Source organism: Danio rerio, chromosome 8 (assembly GCF_052040795.2).
Source record: "Danio rerio strain M-AB ecotype USA chromosome 8, GRCz13ab, whole genome shotgun sequence".
NCBI lineage: Eukaryota > Metazoa > Chordata > Actinopteri > Cypriniformes > Danionidae > Danio > Danio rerio.
In genome coordinates this window covers 4943770-4957521 of record NC_141028.1, presented here as the reverse complement: position 1 = coordinate 4957521, position 13752 = coordinate 4943770, and the positions used below count along the sequence as shown (strand labels likewise).

Below are 13752 nucleotides of genomic sequence, written 5' to 3'. Positions count from 1 at the left end.
ACTGCAAAATGTTCACCACATGCACAGATTTGGGAGACATTCACGCAGAAATTCACTTTGTCTGCACTTGAAACACGAAACGCAGCGCTCAGGAATGGTTTAAAACAGTTGTCATGTCGACTTGCTGCAGTAAACAAAGCCAAGTCCGTAATGCTTGCCCCGCCTTCACGCTCTTCTTATTGGCCCACTGCTCTAGCACTGAAATATCAGCTGTCAATCAATCAGTCAATGCCTTCTGGCTTGGGATGACAGAGAGAGCTACTACCGCGGAAAATTGTAAAGCGCTGAAGATGAGAATGAAGATAACACTGACAGATTTTGTTTTAGAAACCATGGCATCTAAAGTTACAAATAATGACACATCTTAGTAGTGATCATGTGCTGAATGTTAATCCACCAACAACACTTTTCCAAGAGTGGATAAAAGACTTCCGTTGGCTTCAAGTCCGCTATGAAAAGTCTGTGGGATGGAATTTTCTGGTAACTGTTTGCCACATCTAGCACGAGAGCTTCTGTTTAATCCTTCATATAATCGCCAGATGCTGTCCGCCGTGCAAGTGGCAGCTAAATGTCAAATTTAACACCACAAACACCATCCCAAACGGGCTTACACTGAGTAAACTAATATCGCTACTCATGAAAAGTATTGCTATTAACATAACGTATGCATATAGTAAGGTAAAGTTTGTCAAAAACATCAGTGCAATATTAAGACGCGACCCGTGAGAACAGCACAGTTATACCATTAACAGATTCATTCATGTCAAGCAGTGTGTGCAGGGCCGGTGAGCGCTCCGTGTACCTTTTGGTCACTCAGTTCTGTTATAAAAATGTATTTTCTTGTGATAACGGGATTTTGTTGAGACATATTTTCCTCACACTTGCATATATATTTTTTTGCTTGTTAGTTTGATTACTGTTGATTTCAAATGCTATAAATGTTTGTATAAAACTTGTAGTAACTTGTAGTGTCTGATGCGCCTAAATTTTTAAAGTTAGGAGCACCGGGGCTACCAAGCAAAAAGGTTAATTTCGAGCCCTGTAAAGACCCAGTTTATATACACAGAAGAAGGAGAAGGCGGGTTGTCTCTGTCAGCTTGTCTACACCATCTCTAGTTCCTCTTTTCTGCACAGAAGAACTAGACCAGTTAAATGCACATGCTTACAGACCTCCTTAGGCTCCAATAAATGGTCACACAGGAAATCAGAAGTGAGAGATGCATGTTATTTTTATTGTTTTGGCTGCATATTTCTTGTCCAAGATAGCTCTTTCTGCAAAATGCCTCATTAGTATGCAAAATACATCTCCTCAAAGGCCAGTTTCGCTTAGCATATAATTTGACAGAGCATACAAAATAAAGTATAGAATATAAAAATATATATGGTAAAGAATGACTGTAAGGTAAATGATTTAACATCTCTTTAGGCAAAGCATACACGACATACTAATAGAGAATCAAGGATAACTCTAATAAGAAATGAAAAAAAAAAGAATTATATTTTCTACTTGAGCTATCCTGTATTTTTTTAACACAACGCATTACACAACGTCTTTCACAGATATTCAGAATATGCAGGTGTAAGTAACATGAATCGTTCATTATCTGAGATGTAGAACACAGGAAAAGCTGCCTATAGAGAGACACGCACACACTGGTGGAGTGTGTGCGTTGTTTACAGCAGTTTGACTGATAAATATGAATTTGTTGCTAAATTGTTAGCGGTTTCAAACAGCATTTCTCATTGTTTACATCTTTGCGACAGGATACCATTAACGCTAGACACTGTACATGTTTTAATCAATTTTAACAAATAAAAACACTTACAGGTCGTGGCCTCAGAGTTCACAGCTTCTGCTTGTTGGAGCTGCTTCTTCTTTGAGGAGATTTTAACCGAATCCAGCACTGAACTGGGAAAGATTCTGGAGCTGTCTTTTGTCAAATCATGCTTGCTATGTATTTTTTAATTCTCTAGAACATAATTATTATTGAACTATAAGCACTTCTGTCTTTGTGTCGTGTTCTTTGGAAGCCCAAATACAGAAACAGAGAAGCTATGTGGAAATAGCAGGATGGCATTTTCTTCCTCTGCTGTAACATACAGCGCCTCCGGCCACAGCCCTTAGCTGCGCAGTGTGTGCGCGCGGTATAAGTATGTTTGTGATCTCACAGGGGGCGGAAGTATTTGTTTGTAGTCCCCAAAATTTGTTCATTGTAGGCTTTGCCAAGCTAACTCTGTAAAAACCAAGGTCTCCCTGTGCATTGCACTTTGAGCTTTTTACAATCAGAGATGTTGTTTATGTTCACACAGCTACATTACACATCAACTAAAGTTTACAATATTATATCGTAATGTACCAACTCTTTTAATCATGCAGGCCTAATTAATATTATAGCAGACACTGTAAAAAGCTCACTCCCACACAGCAAAAAAAAAGAGTGTACATTTAACTCAATTTGAGTTTAATTTAACACTCCTTGGGTGTACATATGACTCCCTCCATTTTGGAGTTAAAATAACACTTTTTAAAGTGTAAAATTTGTACATTACTCAAAGTGTTTATTTTAACACCGTAAGAGTTTATTCTAACATCAAACCGGAGTGGTTGTTACCCTCCAAAGTGTTAATATATAAAATTTGTACATTACTCAGTGTTCATTTTAACACCGTAAGAGTTTATTCTTACATCAAACTAGTGTTTGTTACCTTTTAAAGTGTTAATATACTTAATTTGTACATTACTCAGTGTTCATTTTAACACTGTAAGAGTTTATTCTAACATCAAACCGGAGTGGTTGTTACCCTCCTAAGTGTTAATGTATAAAGTTTGTACATTACTCAGTGTTCATTTTAACACCGTAAGAGTTTATTCTAACATCAAACTAGAGTGTTTGCTACCCTTCAAAGTGTTAATATATAAAATGTGTACATTACTCAGTGTTCATTTTAACACTGTAAGAGTTTATTTTTACATCAAACTGGAGTGCGTGGTACCCTTCAAAGTGTCAATATATTACCTTTATTTCCTAATTATCAATTGGTGGGTGTGACAGATAACAGTGATCAAATATGTTGAAAATTGTTTATTAAATGTTCATTAAACTTTAGAAATATTTTCAATACATTCAACTCTGCATTTAAAAATGCAACGACATATTTCAATTTTTTTTTACAAACTTTAGAAAATCTGTTTCCACAAGTGCAAGAAAATAGAATTAACACCTGCACAATAAAAAAAGACCATTGTTTAAAAACTCCTTGTTTTGCAAGTCATAGAAATATCATATAACTCATTTTGTAACTCATAGAAATATCATAACGCGTTTTTTGTAACTCATAGAAATATCATATAACTTGTTTTGTAACTCGTAGAAAACTCATAAACCTGAGGTTACCTGAAACAACATATACTTATTTCATAAAGTGCAAACATGAAAGTGCCCATAGAAGCAACTAAGCTCATTTCTGCCTCAAAAAAAGGAACAAGCTAAAAACTCACAATTCTGACTTCAATATAAAATCTGTAAATACATTCAGCTTATGTGCTAAACAATCAGAAGTTAGTGCAAGCTAATTAAATATTTTCGTGCACAAAACAATGCACTGGAACAATGTACAAATATGGTTCTTCAAATCCATATGATGCCTGTAAGTCAAATGGTCTGAAAAAAGGAAGATCCTCAACTCTTGACAAACCAAAAGTGTTATTTTCTCTTACATGGTATGCATGAAGATGCTCAACAAATCCAAGTGTTTCAAAGTCTTTAGTTACCAAAAGGTTTTGGTCCTCTATGAGAATAATTTCACATATTTTACTGAAAATTGGTAAGTCCTTCTCCATTTTACTGAACACCAGTAGATCATGACGATATTCCGTTCCTGAATATTTCAGCCATGAAGTTACTGTGATCTCACGGTCCAAAAAATGTGGATACATTTCAAGAATAATGTCACGATATGGCAAATCATCAAGGTCTAGAGTTTTTAAAGGTCCATATTCAACATTTTTAACGGGTAAACTTTTCCAATGATACGTAATTGCATATTGGTGTTTTATAGCAAAAGACTTGGTGAGGTTTTTAAAATTTTTTATGCTGTTTTTAAAAAACTTGTGTTTCGCTTCACAACGCATCGACCATACATGTACTAATGGACCAATTTTGCGTATACAATGTGGATAATGTAGCATAAAATGATGCTTGGGAATCAAAGACTTTTGTGGATATAGCTCTTTAAAAAGACTATGATGTTCTAAAATTAGATGTTTCAGATAGTAGGTCATGCCTTCTGTTATCACAGGAGAAAACACTATGTTGATGATCTGTAACAACAATAGTAATAAACGCCAGTAATTATTTTCCTCTTCAATGAGGTCTCCAAATATCAGAGGAATGTTCCGTATTAAACAGAATGTCTGAATGGCATTTAGACCTATAGAATTAGCTGTCTGTTCTAGATTTAATCTAGTGGGTCGGTTTTTTCTTTCAAGAAAGCCATAATTCAAAGAATAGATTCTGTTACATACGTCTTGTCTTGGTATAATGCCAGAAAGATATTCAAGAAGTAACTTCATTTCATACTGACCAACACCCTCGAGGATGTCGTGCATTATATCAGGGGAGTAGTTGTCACAAATATGAAAGTATTTTAAGTCATTAAATAGACATGTACGCTTAACCCCAAAAGATGAAGTAATGCTAGGGTCAGCTACCAAATCTGCATAGTGCTGTTCTTGTAACGCTTTGTTTCTTAATGTAATATTAGTGTCGTCTTCACTGAAAACAGACTGAGATGTTTTTTTGTCTACTAAACAGAACCGACAAAAGTAAAGGGCACTAAAAGATTCCATAAAACCAAGAATTGTGTGCATTCCCAAGTTGTCGCCAGTAACCTGTGCAATAGTGCCAAACAAGGGATCTTTGGAGAAAGGAACTGGAATGCCAGAACTTTCAAGGACTTTTAAATCTTCAACAAGGGGCCGCAAAATTGCATCAAATCCATAGTTCTTAATATCCTGTGTATAGAATAATGACAATAAATGTATGTTCATTAAACTTGAATTCATTTTGGGTGGAAAGTTCCTGAGAATAAAGTAAATTACTCCAATTTTATGAATGCCTTGCTTCGAGCCCAGCGGATTAGCAGATTCAAAATCATCATAGTATAACTGTATCTGAAGTGCATTTTTATGTTTACTGTAAAGTGGGTGGTTTTTAAAATAATCCCCATCACAAAAATCTTTATAGACAGATGTACTCGCACTTGGACTTGTCATATGTTTACATATATCCGAATTCCTAAATATAAACTGCAATGTGTTCAAAAGGGGAATGTAAATGAACTTGTCGGTTACAGGAACTTGATCATAAGTTCTCGTCACTCGATTCAATCTACTGTCAAATCGTACACCTAGCTTTATCTCAGTAGGATCGACAACAGCCCATTTGTCTTTGAAATATTTTTTCCTTTTGTGTTCTGTGTTTTAGATTTGTGAATGGATTATTCATACTACTAAACAGTCATCTACCTGGGATGCTGTTGCAAAATCCTTTGCTGGAAGTAAATTCATTACTTTACTTTTAATATCAGAATGTATTTCATGGACCAGTTCCTCCATGTCCGATATTACAGAAGTTACAACACTGGTTGCTACTCCACTATTTTGCAATCTAGCAACAATAGATGCACACATTTCTTGAGTGTCAATCACCCTCCTTTTATCACCGAGTGGTGTCTCAGGTTGTTGTTCATTATGATTATTTAAATGTGACGATTCAGTATCTTCAGTCTGATTTTCAGTCTCTGCTTGGTCTAGAAATTCATGTCTATGAACACTACTCAAGTGTTTTCGAAATCCGGCATAAGTCATGAAGCTATGCTTGCAATTGTTCTGTGCACATTTCAAGTTCAATTTTTTCCCAGGATAATAAGCATGAATGAGTTTTAGATGACAAATGAGGTCATTAATTGTTAAATGTACCGCTTTACAAGCAAAACAGCGGAACATTTTCAGTCAGTCAAGAGAGCTAATTCAGAAGTTTGGCTCGTAGGTCCTTTACCCTTGGGGTTTCACGAACTGTGCCACAGCCAATCTTGTAGATTGTTGTCTGAACAAATGTAAACATTGCATTTAAGGAGTGGGGGTATGACACACTAAAAACAAAATACGCTTTAAACAGTTCGTCAAAAGCAGAAAGGGATGACTTTGCCTGACATGGTAGAAGTTTTCCATCCAGAACAATGTAGAACTCATGAATGGCATTCTTTGCAGAGCCAACTGCAAGGAGATGTGGTTGCAGGCCTTCAGTCTTCTCAACATATTCAGTTAGACTGCAACAAGCCTGAAACAGGTGAAAAACAGATTTTCTTACAAACAAGTAACCTACAATACAGCTCACTAATGTTTCCATGCAAACCTTGTGAAACTGCACAACATGATCCATTGCCTCCTTAATGCTGATCTTTGTTGAATTGTTTCTACCACCTGCTGAAGGTGGCAAAAGGAAAGCCAGTAGTAAAAGACAGGACATGTCACTGTCCCATCCTGCAAGCAAGAACAAAGAGAGCATGTAGATCAACAACAAATACAACAATCAAAAACTTACAAATAACAAACCATTTAATACCTTGCCATTCACATTCCAGGTTCTGCCCAGTGCCAGCTGCAAGCAGGCTGTTTAGGTACAAGTTTGAATTAAGCGTTTTCGCCTCTGCGATGATCTTTGGCTTTAAAGTGTCCCATTGTTCTAGTAGTCTGGAAGCGGTTTCAGTTCCAAATTTGATGTCAAAGTCTTGAAGAACCTGTAAAACAATTACAAACATAACAAAAATTCACACCATGCTTTTTGCATATTACCTAATTTTATCTCAACAAAATACTATTATCTGTCTCTTTCTCTTACCAATCCCTTTGTGTCGAGAAATCTTGGAAAAACTGAAAGAGCTGTGCTGGACTTCTCTGCATCATGAATAAGCTGCTGTCTGTGCTTGAATGTTAATTTCATCTTCTCAAAAATCTGGTCCTCGTCAGCACAATGACTCATAAATGATATGGCTTCTTTGCATTGGTCGCCATCGAGCTGCTTTTCCAAATAGTTCCAGTTGGCTCTGTTAGCTGTTGGTCCTCCGTTGCCTTCATCATCCGATGCTGCACTTGACCTGGCATTTCTTGTGCTCTGGCTTTTGCTTCGGCGTGAAACTGTTTTCAGACGCCATGATATGTATCCTTGATTGCTCTTGGGGTCATAGAAATGTTCCTTAAATAAAAACAAAATGACTGCTGATAAGATCAAATGCAAACATTTTAAATTTCTGATCATGTCACTACACTAGACTAAAAAAATACTGATGAAGAATAAAACAAAATTTATTTAATTCAATTAGGGGAACTAGAAATGTGACATGGTTCCACAAAATCTAAAATGTTTCTATAAGGTACAGTAGAATAATAATAAGTTTTAAATTCTTACATATCCAGTTCTTGAGTATGGATCCTTCAGTGATGGGCAAAGAGTTACAATTTCCAAGGCACAGCGTGTTTTTGTTTCTTTGGAAGGGACACGACTATAAGAACAAGAAAAATAAGTTAAAACACTAAAACAGTTTGATTACAAAAAATTGTATCAATGATTTTTAGATTGAAACTTACCCTTCTTTTTCAGTTATGTATGCAACAACGATGTTGACTAACTGTCGCCGGGTTGAATCTGTGAGTTTTCCATGTTCATTATATTCGGCCAAAACGGCAAGTCCACCTGCCTTTTCTTTCAAAATTTCACTGACAAACTACAATAAAAACAAAGTAATAAAATGTCCGCATAATAATGTGAAAAAAACTGCCAAACACTTGAACTAGTACATCATGAAATTTAAAAATTACCTGCTTAGCCTCAAAAGCTTCATCAAAACGAGGTCTCTTCATGCTTGGCTCAGCACGGTCATCAGTTTCAGGGTGGTTTGGGGTGAGAACTAGTGTGTCTGAGTGGGAGCTACAAGAATCGAGGACTGTGCATTCTGAAAGTAATAATAATAATAATATTAAAAAGCATGTTATATGTACTGCATTCTAGTGATGTGCCAAGCAATTTTAAAATTAGATTTGCCCTAAGCCAAACTTCTTAATGTTTAACATCACAAAACCAAAAGGTATGTCAGAGATTTTCAGCATACAACTTTGCATCACATAAAACATGGAATTGGTCTTTCAAACTTGCGAATATAGTAGGCTATCAGTTGTTTTTGACTCAAGAGAGAGCAAAAACAGTATTTAAGATGCTGCTTGCTCCCTCAGTCACAAGTGCAGCCGCCAGTTCACATACAAAACTGATGAAATAAGGCTTCACAAAGTAGGAAAAACCCAGAAGATTAATTTGAAAAAGATACATTAATTTGATTTTAGTAATAGGATTTACTTTTAAATATTAAATTTAGTAGTACATTTCAGTCATGAATGGTTGAATAACTAAGCATTTACACATTTTTAGATAAAACAATTTCACAATTTAAGCACAAGTTATCTGACATATCGTTTTAATGGAACTGTAGCTTGTCGCCACATATGAGGCCAGTTTAAATAATTATAACAGGGCTCGAAATTGCGACCATTTTGGTCGCATATGCGGCCTAAATTTTATCTATGCAACCTTAAAATATATTTGGGAGGATTTCTGCGAGTGCTTAAAATTGTTGTGTGCGACCAGTTTTTACTGCAAAATGTTCACCACATGCGCAGATTCGGGAGACATTCACGCAGAATGCATCTCTAAGCTCTTTGTCTGCACTTGAAACGCAGCACACAGAAATGGTTTAAAACAGTTGTCATGTCGACTTGCTGCAGTAAACAAAGCCAAGTCCGTAATGCTTGCCCCACCTTCACGCTCTTCTTTTTGGCCCACCACTGCTCTAGCACTGAATGCGAATGATTGGTTAATATCAGCTGTCAATCACTCAGTCAGCGCCTTGCCTTCTGGCGTCGGATGAGAGAGCTACTACCGTGAAAAACTGTAAAGCGCTGAAGATGAGAATGAAGATAACACTGGCAGATTTTGTTTTAGAAACCATGGCATCTAAAGTTATAAATGACACATCTTACTAGTGACTATGTGCTGAATGTTAATCCACCATCTACACTTTTCCAAGAGTAGAAGACTTCCATTGGCTTCAAGTCCGCTAGGAAAAGTCTGTGGGATGGAGTTTTCAGGTAACTGTTTGCCACATCTAGCACGACAGCTTCTGTTTAATCCTTTATATAAATCGCCAGATGCTGTCCGCCATGCAAGGGGCAGCTATATTTCAAATTTAACACCACGTACACCATCGCAAACGGGCTTGCACCGAGTAAACTAACATCGCTACTCCTAAAAAGACCAGTATTGCTATTAACATGACGTATGCATATAATAAGGTACAGTAAGTGTCAAAAGCATCAGTGCAATATCAGACAGCACTTGTGAGAACAGCACAGTTATACCATTAAAGAGCCCATATTATACATGAAATAAGGTCATATCTTGGTTGTAAGGGTCTCCAACAACAGTCTAATATGCATGCAAGGTCAAAAAACACTTTCATGGTCTTATAATCTGCATTTATTTTTATCTAATTATCCCAGCGACTCCTGTATGAATCGTCCAGTGATTCATTTGTTCCCAAACCCCTCCTTAGCGCGGAGCTAATCTGCGCTGATTGGACCGATGACAGTCTGTCGCGATTGGTCGACTGCCTTCAGTCAGAGAGGGAAATGGCCAATAGCTAATCAGCAATTTAAAAAGTAATCACAGTTCATACACGCTCGATAGTGTAGGCGTGGACTTTAGCTGCCACACTATGGCGAGTGGATAGTGCCACGGATAACCGAACGAAGGAGACAGTCGTGTACTCGCCATACCACACACACACAAAAACACACACACACCTCCGGATGACAACGCTCCCGCTTCAGCCCGCACCCGCCAGGTTTTAGCCTGAGAACCCGCTCCGTTTTCTGCCCGCCGCGCCCGGTCCCGCTAGAGCGGAGAACACAACCAAATATCACCCAGTATACAGTCCAGACAGCCAAGCTGTCTGTATAAAAACACACACACAGCACAAAGTACACAAAGCTCGTTCGTTCGTTCGCTCTCTCTCTCGCTCTCTCTCTCTCTCCCCGCGCCAGATTTCTGCGGCGCGGGAATACATTTCCGAATAAATCGCGGGAGCAGAACTCTAGCACGGAGCTCCATAAACAAACAGCACGCGTCGCGTTTTTAACGTGACTTTGCACGCGATAAGATAATATATCCAGTTAACCTGATACAGTACACGCGGTTACAAGTAACAAATCACAACTAAATACATTTGCAAGCTAGAGTAAACGAGGCAACAACTTTAACCGCACGTACTTACACTTGAGAAATGTAGGAAGAAACCCATCCTGACGTCCATCAGTTACTCTTTACTGATCCTTCCTTTAACAAACTCAGATGAAGTATTCTTTGTAGCATGTAGCTTCCAGAAGTTTCCAACTGCTTGGTTATAATGCTGATGTTTCATCTTTGGGTAGAGACTCAATATATCCATCTGCAGTGTGACTTCAATCGACCGGCATGTTTGTGGGTGTGCGTGTGTTTGTGGGTGTGTGTGTGTGTGTGTCTGGGTTACTGCGTCAGAGGGCGGGGCCTCAGGTTTGAAATCTCCCGGGTTTGCGCGTGCACGTGAAAAACTTTGTTTCGTTCGTACGTCATGGCGAAACACCTAATGAGTCGGTATCAAGGCGACTCGTTTGAAGCACTATGAATCGACTCTTTTATAGATGAATCAACAGTTTTAAACACTGTATTCTTACAGATTTAAGCCTTAGCTGGATACTTCACTTCACTTAGAGCTGTGTTACACACTACATGGAGGGGAATTTTCAAAAACCCATAATATGGGCTCTTTAACAGATTCATTCAAGCAGTGCGTGCAGGGCCAGTGATCGCTCCGTGTATGCTTTTGGTCACTCAGTTATGTTATAAAAATGTATTTTCTTGTGATAACTGGATTTCGTTGAGACATATTTTCCTTACGCTTGCATATCTTATAATTTTTTTTTTTTTGCTTGTTAGTTTGATTAGTGTTGATTTCAAATGCAATAAATATGTTTGTATAAAACTTGTAACGGTGCTCATAATTGGTGGGTGCGACTAAATTTTGGCTGATGCGCCTAAATTAGGAGCACCGGTGCTACCAAGCAAAAAGGTTAATTTCGAGACCTGTTATAAAGTTAGAAAAAAAGGCAAACAGATGTGGTTTATTAAACATTGAATGCATGGGACCAGAAAGCCCTGCATACAGAAACTTGCCTAAATCTTGGTCAATGACTCTCCAAAGTACATCACGCGATCTCTCCTCCAGCACGTCAGTGAAAACATCTTCATCTACCTCCACACCGGTGTCATCTTGCAAAACCAGATCCTTTTGCTCGATGGAAAATTTCTTCTTGACTTGACGTATTAAAAGAAATAACATTAATTGAAAAAAGACATTCCACCTGCAGCAACAGTCAAAACAAAAATGGAGTCAATAATTTAAGAACTTACCTTCGTTTATTAGACTGCTGTAATCAACTTCATTTACCTTAATCAACTTCTTTTTGCCTCCATAAATGACTTTGAAGAGCATTGTAGCTAAAGAAAAAAAAAACAAGTTTTCGTTTGATTAGGCTTACAGTGTGATTCAAAAGAACACATATTGATAAACCGGTGTTGTGCCGAAATCTGTGACTTGTTGAAAACTGTGACCTGGGTGTGACGTTTAGTAAAATCTTCACTCGGCAAAGTGCATGACGTTCATGCATGTGACTGTGAAAGCGCAGACACAAAAATCAAGCAAATAGCGTCGAGCGGTGATGTAAAGAATGTTTCAAATCCTGGGATTCAGAAAACAGGTTCATGGAAGAATTTTAATGTAGTCGTGATATTTTGTTGTTGTCTGCAGGTAGACTGCTAAAACTAAACATTTAGTTGTGAGATTGAGTTGAAAAAAACAGTTCATTACAAAAGCTAATTACTGAGTGTCACATTTTGTATTAGTAAAATTAATCACCTTTTTAATGACATTCTAATCAATTGACATCCAAATGTATAAAGATATCTGGTCATCAATGTTTTAGAAAACAAATAAATTTGACACAAAATGTCAATTTATTAAACATTATAGTAAGTTTATACAGGGAAAACACTTCTATCTTAATCCTACCTGTATCACATGTAATTTGAACTCAGTAATTGGCATTTGTAATGAACTATAGGATTTTTTCGACTCATGTTTAGTTATAGCAGTCTACCAGCAGACAACAACAAAATATCACGGCATTAAAGTTCTTCCATAAACCCGTTTTCTGAATCCCAGAATTTAAAATATCCTTTACAGCACAGCTCGATGCTATTTGCTTGGTTTAGACGTCTGCGCGTTCACAGTCACGTGCATGAGACAAGCACGTTCCCGAGTGAAAATGTTACTGAAGAGCGCGACCTGGTCAAAATTTTCGACGAGTCACAGATTTCATCACAACGCCGGACATCACTAACTTAACGTTATATGGGTTATTCAGTTGAACGGATCGTTAGAGAAAAGGAAAAAAGCTGTAATTCGCCGTTTAAAACGAAGTGCGACCAAAGTGTAACATTAAAGGACGCGCATTTTCAAAATGCAGCTGCCTCAGGGGCAGTCAACGGCGGGAAACCCCGCAGTGATAGTCACAAACTAATTTTTAAAACACATAACGTTAAATATTTCGTCGCGAGAGGATTAAAACTGTATTAATCTGAAATCATAGCCATTTAACTTATCTTTTCGATATGTTTAGGGTCCACATGCGAAATAAGCCAATGGCCTTACAACATGCTCAAATTAATTAACGTTAGCTTCGACGCCGTGCGACACTTCTCACAAACATTTACAAATATTTAAACTATTTGCTAAATGTAATTATAACGTTAGAGTATTTATTATCGTTGTATCAAACATTTCTTTAGAAAAAACGGCTAAAACTTACCACTGAACTCGGAGCCTCCAGGCCAACCTCCGTGGGATCTCCAACTGAAAAGACAGCCGCGGAGCTGAGCATCGTGGGAAATAGTGATGACCGATTCGCGAACGAATCATTCAATTTACCTGGATCGTCCTAGTGAATCAGTTCACCAAGTCCAACTGAATCGTTTGAAACTGTTCACAGTCTCCATTAATCACTAATCACAAATTACTTCAAAATCCTTGCTTTTTAACCGTGCCTGGCACTTTCTCTGATTAAAAAATAAATAAGATAAATTATTTAATTACTAGAACAGCGTATGAACGTGCTTCACTTCATCGGCTTAAAAAATCCTAAAGAAACAGGTTCTCGTTCAGTGTACTGAATGGTTCTAAAACAGTTGCAACGGTTCTCGAACCTTGTTCTCGAGTTAAGAACCGGTTGCAACTGTTTTGGATCACAAGTACACTGAACCGAGAGCTACGTGAACGAAATGCGGTTTCTTTCGGACCCGTCCGATTTGAGAACCTAAGAGCTAAAACTGTGCGCATGCGTGAAGTGCTGTGACTCCTGAAGCTCATGACCGTTGTCTGAACCAAACTAATTCTTTGGACTATTTTGTGCTAATGCTATTATCATCTTATGAAACATTGATTTATTAAAATAAGATTATTTAATGACAATTTAATATTAATAGAAAATGCATGTGCATATAGTTCACTGCTTCTGATGAGAATTAATTTATTATATCATATAATTGA

At 37.5% G+C, this 13752-nt stretch overlaps 4 protein-coding genes across 4 annotated transcripts in view; 2 read left to right on the top strand and 2 right to left on the bottom strand.

Moving 5' to 3' along the window:
* Positions 1-1893, bottom strand: part of fut9b.6 (fucosyltransferase 9b, tandem duplicate 6) — a 57317-nt gene extending 55424 nt beyond the window's left edge. The window contains exon 1 of the mRNA XM_087263316.1: positions 1827-1893. The gene's annotated coding sequence lies outside the window, so the exon portion shown is untranslated. The remainder of the gene's footprint in view (positions 1-1826) is intronic.
* Positions 1-13752, top strand: part of fut9b.1 (fucosyltransferase 9b, tandem duplicate 1) — a 207687-nt gene that overhangs the window by 58193 nt on the left and 135742 nt on the right.
* Positions 1-13752, top strand: part of fut9b.3 (fucosyltransferase 9b, tandem duplicate 3) — a 163559-nt gene that overhangs the window by 58165 nt on the left and 91642 nt on the right.
* LOC147842523 (uncharacterized) lies at positions 3069-13069 on the bottom strand. Its single transcript, XM_087264131.1, has 10 exons — positions 13016-13069; positions 11559-11645; positions 11322-11462; positions 7880-8013; positions 7649-7785; positions 7470-7563; positions 6903-7256; positions 6627-6801; positions 6417-6544; positions 3069-6341 (listed from the first exon to the last, which is right to left on the bottom strand). Exons 2-10 carry the CDS (start codon positions 11638-11640, stop codon positions 6027-6029), a joined length of 1560 nt encoding a protein of 519 aa, XP_087120257.1. The 5' UTR covers positions 11641-11645; positions 13016-13069; the 3' UTR covers positions 3069-6026.